The sequence below is a fragment of the Erpetoichthys calabaricus genome, chromosome 3 (assembly GCF_900747795.2).
Source record: "Erpetoichthys calabaricus chromosome 3, fErpCal1.3, whole genome shotgun sequence".
NCBI classification, from domain to species: domain Eukaryota; kingdom Metazoa; phylum Chordata; class Cladistia; order Polypteriformes; family Polypteridae; genus Erpetoichthys; species Erpetoichthys calabaricus.
Genome location: NC_041396.2, coordinates 313,164,275 through 313,182,410, shown reverse-complemented (window position 1 = coordinate 313,182,410; position 18,136 = coordinate 313,164,275). Strand labels below are relative to the sequence as shown.

The window sequence follows — 18,136 nt, the reverse complement described above, 5'->3', positions numbered from 1 at the left end:
GGTTGCCATGTCCGGAGGGCACAGGGGAATGGAGGGAAGCGCCGGTGTTTTAACTGCAATAACCGTGGTCACAGGTGGAGGCGCTGTCCGTATACACTTACGGATGACGCCATGGAGTGGCGTCACAGACGTGCCTCCCCTAACTTGTTTTGCTTATATTTTCTAGGGCGGAACTGTGACCCAGGACATGCCGGCGCCCCAACCTGTCGAAGGACAACCATTCCGGGACGGGCCGTTTCGCCCTATGGCCTTCAGCTGGGGGAGGGACAGTGTGATAGATGGCCAGGAACCCTGCCCCGCTGGGATATCTGGAGGAAGGAGGAAACCGGGAGAACGACACTTCTTTTCCCTGGGCACCTGGATGGTCCTTGATCCCTGGGGGACAGAGCTTCCGGGACACCAGGAAGTGCAGACAGACCAGGGATGGTTTATGCCCGGAGTGCTTCTGGGTGCAAGGGCAGCACTTCCGCCATATTAGGGAGTGCTGCCGGAAATTCATCGTCAGGCACCTGGAGCTCATCCGGGACAAGATAAAAGGGGCCGCTTCACTCAGTTGGGTGGAAGAAGGACGGAGCTTGCAAGACAGGAGTGGAGGTGGCCGAAGGAACCAAGGACTGGACATTGTAAATAAGTTGTAAATAGTTCTGTGAATAAACATGTGTGTTGTCAACACTGCGTGGTCATCTCTGTCTGTGGCCGGGCTACCTCTTAAACCATTTAAGAAGCACGTAGTGATTCACACACACAGAGCACATAGAAGAACAAATACAAAACAAAGCATTTAATGTGCTACTTTAATTGCGATTGGATTTGAGAAGCTACTTTAATTACGATGGGATTTGAGAAACTAGTAAATTAAATGATTTTAAGATGAAGTTTATGATGTTCTACTTTAATGACAAAATAAACTATGTGATTAAAGTGAAAATTTCGAGATTAAAGTTGGCATTCCCAGCTTTTTTCCCCTGTCCCTATGTTTTTTTTTCTCTGAACCCTAATAAGCTTCCATATGACACTCAGACGGTGGGCTACGACTCACCTTTTCACGGCGACTTTAATATCTGACAACTTTTTTATTTCGGGCACTGTGCAACTTTGTGAACTTGAGCTTTCAAGTTTCTCCGACACTCTATGATACTCAATTTCCTTTTGTTGCTTATACCACTGTTTAAACCAACAAATACTAAGTTTACCTTTGCCTCCACTTGGTATTTGCTGAAATTCTTCTATATTCCCTTGTGCTTTTGACCTTACCTTTTCACAGAACGCTGAGCTTAAGGGCTATTTATATTGATTTGCATATTCAAAGAGGCGTAATTCTGGGAGGAGTTGGGGTGGGACAGCAGGCGTGTGCACGTGTGTTACTTGTTACGCTGACTGGGATTATGGAGCAGAAGAATGTGGAGCAAATCTTAAATTGCTTTATATACTAATTGACTAAATCATCACCAGTGACCTTTTTGTTCATTACGTATCTCCCACACATCCAACCAAAAACCAGAAATGCATGTAAACGTAATTTTAGAAATGGCAACTCTAAGAGCTCCTGGAGCTAAGAAAGAAGAAACAGCAATCTAGAATTCACACCACGTCTGATGACGTCAGTTATAGCAAATGAAGAAAGATGGAAAGAGACCTCTGACAGAATCTTTACTTTCTCACACAGTCAGCACTAAACAAAGGGTCACTGAGGCTTTGATTAAAATGGCAGTCGCTCTCAGCCTTTGAAATGTATTGACAGACTCTCCAGATCCATTGGAGGAGTCTGCTAAAGAAAGACATTCCTGCTTTAATAACATACTGAGCTGACTTTACTTCAGCTTAGGTCTTTTCGGATTGTTCTTGTGATGCACTTTCAAAGCTTTTTTTTTTTTCTTTTAAATGCTCTTGCCCTGACAGTTTAACTTACAGTATACAGTTTATCAAGACAGTCATTTTAAATCCACCTGTGTAAATGACATACCCACTCCTCTAAACTTTCTAGAATTGTTAGTTGTGCACCCCTTGTCAGGCACCATTCATGGCTGTAATTCCAGGTCATCATATTAGGGGAGAAGTAGTAACAGCTGGAACCGAGGAGGACCCAGCCCATTTTACATACAGAGCAAATGTTTTCTGTGGAAAATGAAAAAAAAGAGCAAATGAAAAATTAAGGATTAGATGATCAAGGAGCCCCCAGTCTGCTAACCCTGCAGCAAAGCACTCACCGGGAGACGTGTTTGTAACATCACAGTAGAATTCATTCAGACCACTGAACTCCTTAGACACTTCATCATGTTTCTCATTCAGAGTTACGTACTGAGACTGCAGGGTATCTCGACTTTCTTGAAGATCACTGTAGTTTGTGTCACATTCAGAACTTACGTTATCGAGTCTTTCTTGCAGATTACTGTAGTTTGTGGCGTATTCAGACTTTAGCATATCATGAGTCTTCTGGAATTCACTGTAGTTTAAGCTAAGGTCATCTAGTCTTTTCTGTAGTTCAGTGTAGTTTCTTTCACTTTCAGACTTTACGTTATCGAGTATTTCTTGCAGATTACTGTTGTTTCTTTCACATTGGGACTGTGAGGTAGTTTGGGCCTCCAACAGATCACTGCAGTTACTGGTCAAGTTGTAAATTGCATTTCTTAACTCCTCCAACTCTTGCTCCTTGTGATTTAATTTAATGAAATCTAACGAAAACAAAATATTTCGTACAATCAGTATTACAAAATATATCTTTTAGGTTTGAGTTAAGAAATGCTCTCAGTTTTGCAGTGAAAAAGAATCACTTGCTATGAAGGGTCTCTTCTCATTTATCACATTTCTTATGTTTCTATTCCTGCAGTTTCTCTACATTGTAACATTAGTGACGTCTATTGAGATGACAGTCGAGCATTTTGTGCTTATTTTTGTTATGTTTCTTCAAAACAGTAAAGGATAATTTAGTGCACATTACATGATAAATACAGAAAGTGACACAACAACACAGAGAAATGCACTCGTCTCCTACACTCCACCGGTCTTTAAAAGTAAAGCATAACTTAGGCTGGAGGAGACTGATGAGGACACCGGACAAGAGCAGTTTAAAGAGAGGGAATGGAGTCAGGAGATGACACAGACAGATAACTGGGAGACGAACATGTAAATAAGCATAGAAGGGGGAAGAGAGGATTATTGATTGTTTTTATTTTTATATACACTAGGGGGCTCCGCCCCTGCTCGCTTCACTCGCCAACCCCTGGCGTTGGGGCATGACAAAGAGTGAGATGTATGAATTAGATATAGAATAGTGTGCAGCTTTGGATGATGTGCATAGAAATAACAAATAGAGTGTTTGGCATATAGTAATGTTTTATTGGAATATTTCTTTGTATACAACATTAGTAGTAAAGATGGTGTCTTGTCCTTGAATGAGTCTTCCTTGGCATGGATCATTTATAATTTTAACTCTAACGTCAGATGAACGTCGAACACGTGAGAAGGCAACATAAAGTTGTCCATGTCCAAAAACGGGTTCAGAGAGGTAGATGCCAACCTTGTCCATGGTTTGTCCTTGTGATTTGTTGATGGTCATGGCAAATGCAGGTTTAATGGGGAACTGTCGCTGTTTCAATGTAAAAGGTAATTCTAGGTCAGAACTTGTAAGGTCAATTCTAGGAATGAGAACAGTATTGTTAGCATGTGATCCTGTAAGAACTGTTGCTTGAATAACATTGCGTGTCATGGTGTTGACGACTAACCGTGTGCCATTGCATAAACCCTGTTTTGTGTTAAGGTTTCTTAATAGCATGATTATTGTTCCGTTTTTAAGGGCAAGGTTGTGTTGTGGTAATCCGGCCGGGTTAATAGTGTTCAAATATTCTAAGGGGAAATTTAGATGTTCATTGTCGTCATCAGAGTCAACTTTGTCAGAGCTTAGAAAGAGCTGTGTCTCTCCAGGAAGTAATGAAATGACCTGGTTATTAATGTGATTAACATTAATATTTTTTGGACATAATATAGTGCGTTGTGTTAAAAGGGGTATTTGGTCTAATGTGATTGCTGTTCCAAATATCTCTTTTACTAAGTCGTCGCAGATAAAGGATTGTGGAATTGTAATAATATCTGTCTGAAGTCCATCTGTATTGGTGAGTGTACCATTTCCCAGTTGTAATAGCCAACTGTTATATTCTGGATCTGGACATCGCATGTTTTGTACCAACTGTATTGTTTTAAAGCAATGCCAATTGTCTGCGTATTTTAAGGTGGACTGAACAATAGCTGAGCGCATGGCATGTGGAACAATAGCCAAGCATTGTCTAAAATCTCCTCCTAATAAAAGTACTTTTCCTCCAAAGGGAATATTATTATTCATCAACGTTTGTAGAAGTTTATCAATGGTGTTGAGTAAGTGACTGGATGCCATTGTACATTCATCAATAATTATCAGTTTTGCAAGACGGATGTCTCGGGCATTGCTACTGTGAATGTTCATAGTGGATACTGATGTCTCTGTAATTGGGACCGGTATTTTGAATATTGAGTGACATGTACGACCATTTATTAACAGATTTGCTGCCACTCCGGTTGTAGCAGATGCGATAATCATCTGTTGTCTTGCAGCAAAGAAATGTATAAGTGTTTCATAAAGGTATGTTTTTCCGCTTCCTCCAGGGCCGTCAAGAAAGAAGCATTTGGGTATAGGGCTGTTGTCCTCCGTGGCATGAATAATTTTGTGAAAAGCATCAGATTGTAATTCATTTAAAGAGGAAAGCATAGTTTGTGCAATTCATTCTTCTTGTTGTAGATCAATAGTTGTGGAATTTATATCCGGTAAGGAATCTGGAACATTTGGTAAATGGAAGTTATCCAATGTATACCCAAGGAGCATAAGAGCCAATCGAATGTCGTGTAGTGCATAGGCTTCACAGTCGATGCAGGAATCATTTGTATCATGAAGCTTGTGGCAAATATCTTCAATCATTCCCATTTTGTTTGTATTCCAGAGGGTGAATGGATCTGATGGTGAGGAGAAGGCACAGATATAAGCAAATAGTTGTCGAACTTGACATGGCATTGAATAGGATATCGCATCGTGTAGAGTTTTTTGCCAAATTGTATCATCTAATAAATATCCTTTGTCATTTACTGCCTGTTGGAATGTCTGACAGAGTTTGATGGTGCAGCCATCTCGGACAGTTTTAATGTCGTGAAATGATGTAGCTCCGGTTTCATGTTGAAGAAGTAATCGAAGGTAAAACCTTTCAGGTTCTTTAATACTGACAGTATACATTCGTCCTATGACATTATCACCGTGGTGATGTCGTTTTCTCCAGAAATTGCCATTGTCAATCCAAACATAGTGAAGAGGAATTTCCCAATATTTCCAACGGTGAGCGTTGGGATCATTTTGATTGAGTTTAAACCACGCGGTTAGTTTAGTATCTTTTGTGGCTGCTCTCTTTGCCGCTTGTACCTCATCACCTGCATGAAAACAGACAGTTTGTTCGTTCTCCAAATGAACTGGTAAGCGACATATTGTGTGGCTCTGATGGTGCATAGGAAAGCAAAATATTCTCCAAATGGCCTCTGGAGCACTGACGTACCGTGAATCAACATACAATCGAGTTTCATCGTGATCATTCGTTTCAGATATGGAGACATTAGCACAATCGTGTCCTTTGTATACGTATTTGAATAGATATTTAACGGTTTTTACTGTAGCGCAGATCTCCACATTTATATGGCAGTTGTAGCGTAAACATAAATAAGGATTGTATGGTACGACCCAGCTATTGTCAATTGAATGACCTTGACGAATTTGTAATTGACTTGTCTTTCGTCTTCTATATTTAGGGTATCCATTTATATTACCAAGTGTAACGTCTTGGAAGTCTTTGGGGAAGCCTTTTGAACATTTGCCATTAAGCATACATGGACTGTTTGGATTTGTAGCGCCACATGGTGAATGAATCATATTTTTTATAACAATTTGAAAGAGGCGTGGAGAGGTGTCACGGTCTGGAATTTCAGCTTTGACTATTTTATCGATGTCAGATTCAGTGCGTATTTTGGAATCCTCATCAAGTATTAGTAATATATGGGCGTGTGGTAAACCTCTCTTCTGAAACTCGATAACGTGGATAATGGCTGTGACAGTTCCAAATAGAGATTTTTGTTTGATATCTTGTAGGAGGTTATTCAGTTTAAGTCTAAAGACTCTTGCAACTAAATCAGGACGATGTTCGACTCTCTGCCATGGCTTAAGATTAGTTGTAATTTCTGTCCATTTAGGATTGCAGGTCATAGTGATAAACAGATCCGGTTTTCCAAATTTTCTTACGATAGCCATGGCATCTTGGTAATGTTGTTGCATATTGCGTGGGCTGCCTTGAAAGGATGATGGTAGAATAACAGGTTTTCCAGCCGGGTGCTCCATGACGTCAGCATCCCGATTAATGTAGTCCAGCAGTGATTTGTATTTATCGGCTCTAAGTGAAGGCTGGTTGTTTTTTATCCATTGCAGATCATTTGATTCCGCTCGAACATAAACGTCAATGATGTATTGTTGAGTCAGCTTTCCTGCATTGAGTAATGGATTAAAGTCGTCCCTTACTGAGAGTCTGTAGGAGAAATATTCTTTCATGGATACACGTGATCGTCTCTGTGCCTGATGTTTTTTAATTCTTGAAATTGTAGCACTCCATCCTTCCTGTCCAGTTGGAAATAATATGGGGTATGTTAAAGTATCAAGAAGCGGAAAGCAAATGTCTATGCGTTGGAATGTAGGTGTGTTGTTTTTATCAGGACGTAAATGTAGAACAATATCTCTGTAAAATGGAGGCTCACCATCTTTACTTTGAAAGACAATTGCCACTTCATTAACGACGGGCAGATTGTATCGTCTTGGATCTTGTTCTTTGTCCTTTATCAAGACCAAAGCAATTGTAGTTGCTGCTATACCTTCTGCATTTGCTTTTGTATTGGCCTCCTTTTCAACTTCATAGATAGATAGATAGATAGATAGATAGATAGATAGATAGATAGATAGATAGATAGATAGATAGATAGATAGATAGATAGATAGATAGATAGATAGATAGATAGATAGATAGATAGATAGATAGATAGATAGATAGATAGATAGATACTTTATTAATCCCAGGGGGAAATTCACATATTCCAGCAGCAAAAATATTAAAGAGTAATAAAAAATGCAGATAAAAAAACAGACAATAACTTGAATAATGTTCAACGTTTACCCCCTCTGGTGGAATTGAAGAGTCGCATAGTTTGGGGGAGGAATGATCTTCTCAGTCTGTCAGTGGAGCAGGACAGTGACAGCAGTCTGTCACTGAAACTGCTCCTCTGTCTGGAGATGACACTGTTTAATGGATGTAGTGGATTCTCCATAATTGATAGGAGCCTGCTGAGTGCCCGCTGCTCTGCTACGGATGTCAGACCGTCCAGCTCTATGCCAACAATAGAGCCTGCCTTCCTCACCAGTTTGTCCAGGCGTGAGGCATCCTTCTTCTTAATGCTGCCTCCCCAGCATACCACTGCGTAGAAGAGGGCACTTGCCACAACTATCTGATAGAACATCTGCAGCATCTTACTGCAGATGTTGAAGGATGCCAGTCTTCTAAGGAAGTACAGGCGGCTCTGTCCTTTCTTGCACAGAGAATCAGTATTGGCAGTCCAGTCTAATTTATCGTCCAGCTGCACTCCTAGGTATTTATAGGTCTGCACCCTCTGCACACAGTCACCTCTGATGATCACGGGGTCCATGAGGGGCCTGGGTCTCCTAAAATCCACCACCAGTTCCTTGGTTTTGCTGGTGTTCAGGTGTAGGTGGTTTAAGTCGCACCATTTAACAAAGTCCTTGATGAGGTTTCTATACTCCTCCTCCTGCCCACTCCTGATGCAGCCCACGATAGCAGTGTCGTCAGCAAACTTTTGCACGTGGCAGGACTCTGAGTTATATTGGAAGTCCGATGTATATAGGCTGAATAGGACCGGAGAAAGTACAGTCCCCTGCGGCGCTCCTGTGTTGCTGACCACAATGTCAGATCTGCAATTCCCGAGATGCACATACTGAGGTCTGTTTGTAAGATAGTCCACGAATGTAGCATTTTTATAGACTTAGCTAATGGGTGATTGTTTATGACATGAGTGACGTTTCTCATTATAAGCTCTGTGCATTGTTTGTTTTCAGGAAGGTTCATTCGTTGATAGATTGCGTCATGTGGATCTAGGATGTAGATTTGTGCATATTTGCGTTGTTGATTTGTTTCAGGGTGCACTGTTCCAATGCGATGCAATATTTGTCCACATATGCGAAAGCAGTATGGGCCATTGCCTTTTGGTGGCCTGATATGTACTCCGGTAGATGCAAAAGCAAATGAACTATTGTAGGATCTAATGCAGTTCATAAAGTTTTTACTTTCAGGCACATCGTTAGTTAGAAGCTTCTTTAGATATTCAGGATATGAATGTAAAGGAGGCAGTCTAATCTGACCCTTTTGACAACAACGTGTAAATTCATTATTTGTATTGCCAGTTGTTTCTTCAGGGAAGTTAAGTGAATGACAATGATTGCAAATGACATTCATTAATCCCAATGAATTTTCCTCAATAGTGGATTCCTTATTGAAGGCGTTTTCAGCCATTTGGCGTAAGCGTTTAACAGGTGTGTGGCGTTGATGTCCGCGACGGGCATGGTTTGCTTTTTGCGTTTGATTGCCTTTTTGTTGCATGTCCATTATTTGTGACGCGCTATTTTTTTCTTTTTTTTTATTCGCCTCCGCTTTGCGCAAAGTCCGTTTCAGTCTACGTCGTGCATTGTTTGTATCGAGCCTTGTCCGTTTTTGTATGTCGGTCATTTGAGCTTTGTGCTTTTCGCGTCTTGCTTTTTTTTTTTTCTGTCAGTTCATTTGCGCGTTGTACACGTCTCCGTTCATTTATTCTGTCTCTTCGCTCCCTTTTTTGTATGTCTGAGACGCGAGCTCTTTCGGTTTGAAATCGTTCTTGTTTCGATGCAGCACTTTGACACGCGCGCTGTATGCGTCTACGTTCATTGTGTCTGTCCATTTGGGCACGTCTCTGTAACGGTGTCACTTGTGCTTTGCGTTTTTTGATCCGAGACATTTTTTCTCCCGGTGTTTCAGAAGCGCGTTTTATGCGCCGCCGTCTATTTTCTTGTTTCTTTCGTGTTCGTGTGTTTGTTCCCGTTATCCTTTCCGAATCGTTTTGTACCCGTGACCGTGTATTCATGACTTATTTCTTTCTCAGCATGCGAAATATGGATAAGTAATAAGGAGGATCGCACTCACTGTTAATATGTAGCCTTTTCTGCAGTTGAACGGTTAATAGTGCTTTATTGAAAGGACATCCACCTATGCTGACACCTATGCTGACACCTATGCTGCCTAGTGTGAAGGTGTCGACGTTCACTTTAGAATATGTGGCTTTGGGTGTCACTTCTTATGGATGTGTGGGGGGGGGTGGGGATTGTTGTTGCGCGAGCGTCTTCTTTCTTTTTGTGTTCCTGTGTCTTGTTGAATCCCCCTCTTTGTGTGTGTCCTGTCCCTTGCTTGTAGGGTCTTTGGGGTGGTTTTGTGTTCTTTTTTTTTGTCTTCCATGGGCTTGTTGAATCCCCCTCTTGGTGTGTGTCCCGTCCCGTCCCGTCCCGTGCCTGTAGGGTGGGGGGGGTGTGGTCGTGGCTTGCTGTTGTGCGCTCGTCTGTTCTTTTTTTTTGGGGTGTTTAGTTTCGTGTGCAATGTGTTTCGTGCTTTGCCCGCGTTTGACTACTTTTTTATGTGCCTTTTCCTTTTTTCGGTGCTTGTTGCGCCTCATTTCTGTGACTCCTTTTTGTGTTCTTTTTTTTTGTCTTCCATGCGCTTGTTGAATCCCCCTCTTGGTGTGTGTCCCGTCCCGTCCCGTGGCTGTAGGGAGGGGGGGGTGTGTGGTCGTGCCTTGCTGTTGTGCGCTCGTCTGTTCTTTTTTTTTGGGGTGTTTAGTTTCGTGTGCAATGTGTTTCGTGCTTTGCCCGCGTTTGACTACTTTTTTATGTGCCTGTTCCTTTTTTCGGTGCTTGTTGAGCCTCATTTCTGTGACTCCTTTTTGTATTTGCTCACTCCTTTTTTCTGTGGTCTTGTCTGCCTCTCCCGCCCCCTCATCCGCCTTTGTCGCCCTCTTTTGTCCGCCTTTCTCGCCGACTCTCGCGGACTCTTTTTGCGCCTGCGCCTCTCGCGGACCCTCATCCGCCTCTCTCGCCCTCTTTTGTCCGCCTTTCTCGGCTCCTCAGCCGACTCTCGCGGACTCTTTTTGCGCCTGCGCAGTACGTCTTTTTGCAGCTACGGCCCATGGCCGGATGTCCCTGCGTCCATCCGGTTTAGCATTCTCGGTTAGTAATATGGATATTTTTTGAGCTTGTATAAAATGTTAATTTCCCCTTGGAAACAAATAAAGTATAATCTAATCTGTTATTCTTATAGAACACTCATGTTAACTAATTTTACATATGCTGTACTGCGATTACTTATGCAAGATGATATCTAGGTGAAGATCAGAGGAGAAATGGGGTAGGAGTTATTCTGAAGGAGCAGTATGTCAGAGCATTTTGGAGGTGAAAAGAGTGTCAGGGAGAGTGATGATTATGAAGCTGGAAATTGGAGGTGTGATGACGAATGTTGTTAGTCCATATGAACAGTGTACCCAAGGGACAGAAAGTGGTGATTGGAGCGGATTTCAATGGACATGTTGGTGAAGGGAACAGAGGAGATGAGGAGGTGATGGGTAAGTAGATAGATAGATAGATAGATAGATAGATAGATAGATAGATAGATAGATAGATAGATAGATAGATAGATAGATAGATAGATAGATAGATAGATAGATAGATAGATAGATAGATAGATAGATAGATAGATAGATAGATAGATAGATAGATACCTTATTAATCCCAAGGGGAAATTCACATACTCCAGCAGCAGCATACTGATACAAAAGTATGGTGTCAAGGAGAGGAATGAAGAAGGTCAGATGATAGTGGATTTTGCCAAAAGGATGGACATGGCTGTGGTGAATACGTATTTAAAGAAGAGGAAGGAACATAGGGTGAAGTACAAAAGTGGAGGAAGATGCACACATGTAGATTACATCCTATGCAGAAGAGTCAATCTGAACACTTCAAAATGGTGGCAGGGGAAAATGTAGTTAGACATCATAGGATGGTGGTCTGTAGGATGACATTTGAGATCAAGAAGAGGAGGAGAGTGAGGGCAGAACCAAGGATCAAATGGTGAAAGTTGAAAAAGGAAGAATGCAAGGTTGAGTTTAGGGAGGAGGCGAGACAGGCAGTGGGTGGCAGTGAAGAGTTACCAAACAGTTGAGCAACTACAGCAGATGCAGTAAGGGTGACAGCAAGAAGGGTGCTTGATGTGACATCTGGACAAAGGAAGGAGGAAAAGGAAACCTGGTGGTGGAATGGGGAAGTACAGGAGAGTATACAGAGGAAGAGGATGGCAAAGAAAAAGTGAGATAGTTAGAGAGATGCAGAAAGTAAACAAGAATACAAGGAGAAAAGGCGCAAGGTGAAGAGAGAGGTGGTGAAGGCTAACGAAAAGACGTATGATGAGTTGTATGAGAGGCTGGACACTAAGGAGGGAGAAAAGGACTGGTGGGCTAAACAGAGGGACCGAACTGGGAAAGATGTGCAGCAGGTTAGGGTGATAAAGGATAAAGATGGAAACGGACTCACAAGTGAGGAGAGTGTGTTGAGCAGATGGAAAGGGTACTTTGAGAGGCGGATGAATGAAGAGAACGAGAGAGAGAAGAGGTTGGATGATGTGGAGATAGCGAATCAGAAAGAGCATCGGATTAGCAAAGAGGAAGTAAGGACAGCTATGAAGAGGATGAAGAATGGAAAGGCCGTTGGTCCTGATGACATACCTGTGGAAACATGGAGTTGTTTAGGAGAGATGACAGTGGAGTTTTTAACCAGATTGTTTAATGGAATCTTGGAAAGTGAGATGATGACTGAGGAGTGGAGAAGAAGTGTACTGGTGCCGATATTTAAGAATAATTGGGATGTGCAGGACTGCAGTAACTACAGGGGGATAAAATTGATAAGCCACAGCATGAACTTATGGGAAAGAGTAGTGAAAGCTCAGTTAAAAAGTGAGGTGATGATTAGTGAGCAGCAGGATGGTTTCATGCCAAGAAAGAAAACCACAGATGCAATGTTTGCTCTGAGGATGTTGATGGAGAAGTTTAGAGAAGGCCAAAAGCAGTTGCATTGCATCTTTGTGAACCTGGAAGAAGCATATGACAGGGTGCCTCAAGAGGAGCTGTGGTATTGTATGAGGAAGTCGGGAGTGGCAGAGAAGTATATAAGAGTGGTACAGGATATGTACGAGGAAAGTGTGACTGTGGTGAGGTCTGCGGTAGGAGTGACGGACATATTCAATGTGGAAGTGGGATTACATCAGGGATCGGCTCTGAGCCCTTTCTTATTTGCAGTGGTGATGGACAGGTTGACAGACGAGATTAGACAGGAGTCCCCATGGACTGTGATGTTTGCTGATGACATTGTGATCTGTAGCGATAGTAGGGAGCAGATTGAGGAGACCCTGGAGAGGTGGAGAAATGCTCTAGAGAGGAGAGGAATGATGGTCAGTAGGAACAAGACAGAATACATGTGTGTGAATGAGATGGAGGTCAGTGGAATGGTGAGGATGAGAGGAGTAGAGTTGGTGAAGGTGGATGAGTTTAAATACTTGGGATCAACAGTACAGAGTAATGGCGATTGTGGAAGAGAGGTGAAAAAGAGAGTGCAGGCAGGGTGGAATGGATGGAGAAGAGTGTCAGGAGTGATATGTGACAGACGGGTATCAACAAGACTGAAAGGAAAGGTCTATAGGATGGTAGTGAAACCAGCTGTGTTATATGGGTTGGAGACAGTGGCACTGAGCAGAAAGCAGGAGACAGAGCTGGAGGTGGCAGAGTTAAAGATGTTAAGATTTGCATTGGGTGTGACGAGGATGGACAGGATTAGAAATGAGGACATTAGAGGGTCAGCTCAGGTTGGACAGTTTGTGGAGTCAGACAGGTGAGATTGCGCTGGTTTGGACATGTGCAGAGACGAGATGCTGAGTATATTGGGAGAAGGATGCTAAGGATAGAGCTGCCAGGGAAGAGGAAAATAGGAAGGCCTAAGAGAAGGTTTATGGATGTGGTGAGAGAGGACATGCAGGTGATGGGTGTAACAGAGCAAGATGACGAAGACAGGAAGAGATGGAAAAAATGATCCGTTGTGGGAACCCCTAACACGAACTGCCGAAAGAAGTAGATGAAGAAGACTTATTAAAGATGATACCTCAGTGTAATGCAGGACCACAGCATAGCATCACAGAAGTAAACCCAGTAGATCTCATATAAGAGTAGTTTCAGATATTAAACTGGGATTATCTCACAGACGTAATAGAGCATTGTAGCAGCTAGCTAAGTGCCCTGAAGATGGGAGGGGCTGGATGTCTGATTGACAAGTGACCTGTCACACAGAGATGCACTTTCAGGAGGGTCTGCACTTCATCCATCAAGCCTGGGAAGATTCAAGAAGGCAGAGGACCAAATAAACAGCAGTCTCATGAAGGAGGTTACGATGCCTTTATGTTGATTGCTATGAGAGAGCATCTTGGTAGGAAGGACCTTCAGCGATCCTAGCTGTGCTACACCATGGGAATAGCACAAGATCAGTAGATCATAAGTGTGGCAAAGTGAAATTGTTAGGCTTCCTGAGATTTGGAAGTAGATTTGTCATTATTACTTTAACACACCCGGTTTGCGACTTAACTGGTATTTGTTATGTGCGTTAGCCTCTACATCTTAGTATTTATAATGCCACATTTAACATGAGAGTGGTTTTAAATATTAGCTGGTCAAAAGCACATTCTCTATAACTAGTTTAAGAAGGTTTATGCTATGATTGAAATGTAAGAGTGATAAAATATCTTTTGCCATTAAAGTCATCCCCTGGTTATTTTATGATATTAGGGGTCATGCATGTGTGTCAGAGGATCACCTTTCAGGTTTATCGGAGGTAAGCGATACCACTGCAGGGTGAGAGGGGACACAGTTGCTAACATTATTGTCTGTTTTGTCACCCACTGCAGTGAGAAGATGCCCCCTGAGGGCAATTGATGTGACCTCTAATGACAAGAAGATGATAAAAGAGTGGATACCCCAGAGAATGGCATCTCATATCAGAACTGCAAGCAGCACGGAGCTCCCAAAGACGACCCACACTACCGAGCTGATTTTCATTATAGAGGTCAAGTAGGCTTCTTTTTCTTTTGCTTACATTACTTGTATATGTCATTGAATGTTCTTTTGTTTAAGATTATTTACATTAGGATTAAAAGGAGTAACATCACTTCTTCTATGTTTGGAGTGTCCTTCCAATTGTTCATATATATTGAAACGCAGCTGCACTTATTTATTTATAGTTTATATCTGCCTTTACATGAATGCACACTTTCATCCACGACACCAGTGTTTTAGTTCTGTGGACCCACTGAATGGCACATTTTAAAAATGTCTCTATGCCAGCACACTCTGCTTTGCACCTCCGGCCTCAGACCTCTAATGACATCACAGGGTCCTCTGATGTGAGCAGCCAGAGAGGGACCTGCCACTGGAGGTCTGCAGTCAGACCTTTCTGATTGAAACCCCAAGGTTATTGTGAGGAACTGTGCGGAGCTTCAAGCCTTCTATTAATTGGTAAGGAATGGGCTAGGAGACAACCCACCTACAGCCAGTCTCATGTCATTTATGTTCTGCATCAGGACGGAAAATAAGTAGGCCATAAAGGCAAAAGAATAAAACATCAAGATATGAAATATTAAAAATAAAAGAGTTACTAAGTAACAAGGTCTTGTCATGGACTGTGCTCAACCAACAGAATAATACGTTAAGGCAACAAAACAACAACATGTTGGCACCCATTGAGAAACAACATGGCATCACGGCCAAATGAAATCAACACATTAAAATGCCATAATAAGCCACAGAACAAAAATATGAAACATTTTAAATGAGTAGACATCACAATGTTCCTCCAGACGCTCCTGTCTGTGAATATAATGCAGTGGTCACTTGATGGGTGGGCAGGGGGAAGAAACGAAGAAGCTAACAGGAGACCTTTACTCACACGTGGTGGATTATTAACCCCTGACACAGCCGTCCTCTGAGCTTCTCTACTCTGAAGTTAGTTTAGGATTCTTTTTTTATTTTTTCTTCTTTCATTAACCTGAATTTTGTAGTTGTTTTTTTTTCACTCATTTTGATTTTGTTGCTGTTCTCTAAACTGCCTACATATGACCCTCCGTCTGCTTTTTCACAAGTCTTTGTGGTATTTGGACTTGTAACAATAAATGGCTTTATTAAATCTCATTGCCGTGTTTAAGTAGCTCGTTCAGATTTCTAATCCCCTTGAACTTTGTATAAGGTCACAGTTGCTATTGCTATGCTGGTCAGAGGCTCACCTTCCAAATTCTTCCCAGGTATGTGATACCACCCAAGGCCAGGAGGGGACGCTGTGGCTAACTGTCTTGTCCTTTTCTTCCACCAAAGTACAGAGAAACACCCAGTGAGGGCAACTGACTCCACCCCTTTGGGTCCCTGACCTCTAAGAACTTGACGTCCCACAAGGAAGTGTCACGTCTATCCATAGCGACCAGAGCTAAGGAACTCCATGACTTTCAGATGGCAGACAAGAAAGCTGATTAATGCCAGTCACTTTATTACTGTGGCAATAGTTTTGTTTCCTTTTACGCCATCGAGACTTTGTTTCTGTTTGGACTTAGAAGTAAACAGGGATGGCCGGGTTGGCACCCCAGAAATTCATCTTCATTTGAGCCTGTTATTCCTTCAGAAGACCCCACTATGTGCACTGAATTACAGCTTCATGATCAGCTGTTTTGAGGTAATGAGCAAGTCCTCCTAATAAAGGGGCCAATGACTGCGTATATAAGAAATACACAAAGCATTCACATTTCATATCAGTACAGAGGATACTTACAGTAAACAGAAAAGAATATGAGGCTGGACAGTAGGAGAACACAGAAGATCACCAGCATCTTCACAGGGTTGACTCTCCTTTCTGCTATAACATGAGGCACTGGAGCTGCAATAAAAGCAAGGTGGAGTGAGATCAGAGACTGAAGAGCACATGAACTACCTGATGAAGGGCAAAGTGGGCATTGGCCAGTCTTCTAGGCTTTAGCGGCCCACCAGGCCTGTTAAGGTAGAAGATATAGGGGTCGTCCAGCTGTGCCTTCTCACACTTACAGTCCAAACTATGAGACTGAACTCCACCAGAATCTGCCTGTAGTTCATCTTTCCTGAGGCCGCTCTGCAAACGTCGAGTCACAAGGCATGAAATGGACTGAAGGAAGAACAAAGAGCTGTAATTGAAGGAATGAGCGCTGAGATAAACAGAATAACTTGACTATGAGCAGGTCCTGATTTTGTGACTGGAAGTGACTTTAAACCAATCATGAGGTGTTAGAATTCCTTTTTAAAAATGAGCTGCACCCTCGTATTCTGTCAGAGAGAGGCGCACACACTCACTGATCTCTAAGGAGCGTTCTGAGGGGACCCAGGACCCCCACTCTCCAAAATGACTGAAAATCTCTACAATGGCTCTCTTAAAGTAAAAAGCTGAGAAGTCACAACCACTTTCTCTTTGTGGATCTGAAACCACAGCACCTGCCCTTCAGAAGAGGTCACCCACCTGAAACTAAGCATCTTCAAGCCTGGCCAGGACTTGGATGCGAGACCATCTGGGAAGAGCTTGGGTTGCTGGTGATGGAAGAGGCATTGATGAAGCCAGCAGGGGGAGCTTACCCTGTGGTCTGTGTGTGGAACCCAGTGGCCCTGTGTAGTGACGGGGACACTGTGCAGTAAAAATGGCGCCACCTTCAGATGAAATGTAAAACTGAGGTCCTAACTCTCTCAGGTCATCAAAAACTCTGAGCATCCTTCATGAAGAGCGGGGTCTATCCCGATGTCCAGGTCAAACTGTGATCCATGGCCTAGTCACTCTGACCCCCTAATCATCCCCTGTCTCTGATTGGCTCACTGTCTCTCACCCCTTCACTACCTAACAGCTAATGTGTGGTAAGCGTAGTGACACAATAATGGGGGCCATTGAATCACCCAGGAGCACATTAGTGGGGGTGTAAGTGGCTCTCCACTCACTATGTAAAGCGCTTTGAGTAGTGAGAAAAGCACAATATAAATGTAAAGAATTAATCATTATTATTATTATTATTATTATTAATGTCTCAGCCAAGCCAAACTTTGGGCCAGTGGGCTAAAAAGGTTAAGAAGTAGCCATTACTTCAAGAAGGGAATTTCAGCAGCTAACCTCTTGTGCCACAGACAGTAACGCTCTTCTCCATGAAGCTGCACACGACACAACAAAGGGCCTAACAGCACAAAGGAAGATGAGAAAGCAGCACCACAGAACACCACAAATGAAGGACCCTGCAGTAAAAAGAAAGAGTGGACGCCAACAGAATCCTCCACATGAACCCGGGGCAACAACAAAGCAACAACTCCACACAACATCAGACATCATCCATAAAGACTTGGCATCGTTAAACTAGTTCTGTGTGCCAAGATAAATTAAAACTCTAAAGAGCAGTAAACAGCCAGCCTGTCTGTCTTATATGTTCGTCTGTCTAGTCCTGGTGCCCCACCATCAACGGGGCCATTAACTGGTCTCCCATTCACTCCCACTTGCTGTTGTCACATCGACATTCCTGTTCTGTGTCCTCATTACGTGTTTTCTTGTCCGTCACCATGTCCAGATCTCAGCACAGGCTCACCTGATTATTATTTTCACAACATCAGGTGTTGTCAGCTTACTTGTCTTGTGTTTGTATTTCGTTACGACTGACTTACCTGTCACTTGGCACAGTAAACGGAAAACTTATTACTACCTTGACAAAAGTGGCAACAGTCTACAAACTGGTGAGAAAACGAAACCCAGCAATGTGTTTTTATTTTATTTAACTTTTATATTTTTTTATTCATTTTTAAGATTTTTTTTTAAATTTTCCCTTAACTGCTGAAAGTGCCTGATAGTGTGAAGTTGGCAGAATAACAT

General features: G+C 42.5%; 1 protein-coding gene across 1 annotated transcript; it reads right to left on the bottom strand.

Annotated features, from left to right (window-relative positions):
- Window positions 1-1,899: 1,899 nt before the first annotated feature.
- Window positions 1,900-16,263, bottom strand: LOC127527262 (uncharacterized). The gene is made up of 2 exons (XM_051925375.1): window positions 16,043-16,263; window positions 1,900-2,672 (listed from the first exon to the last, which is right to left on the bottom strand). Exons 1-2 carry the CDS (start codon window positions 16,098-16,100, stop codon window positions 2,041-2,043), a joined length of 690 nt encoding a protein of 229 aa, XP_051781335.1. The 5' UTR covers window positions 16,101-16,263; the 3' UTR covers window positions 1,900-2,040.
- Between the last annotated feature and the right edge of the window lie 1,873 nt (window positions 16,264-18,136).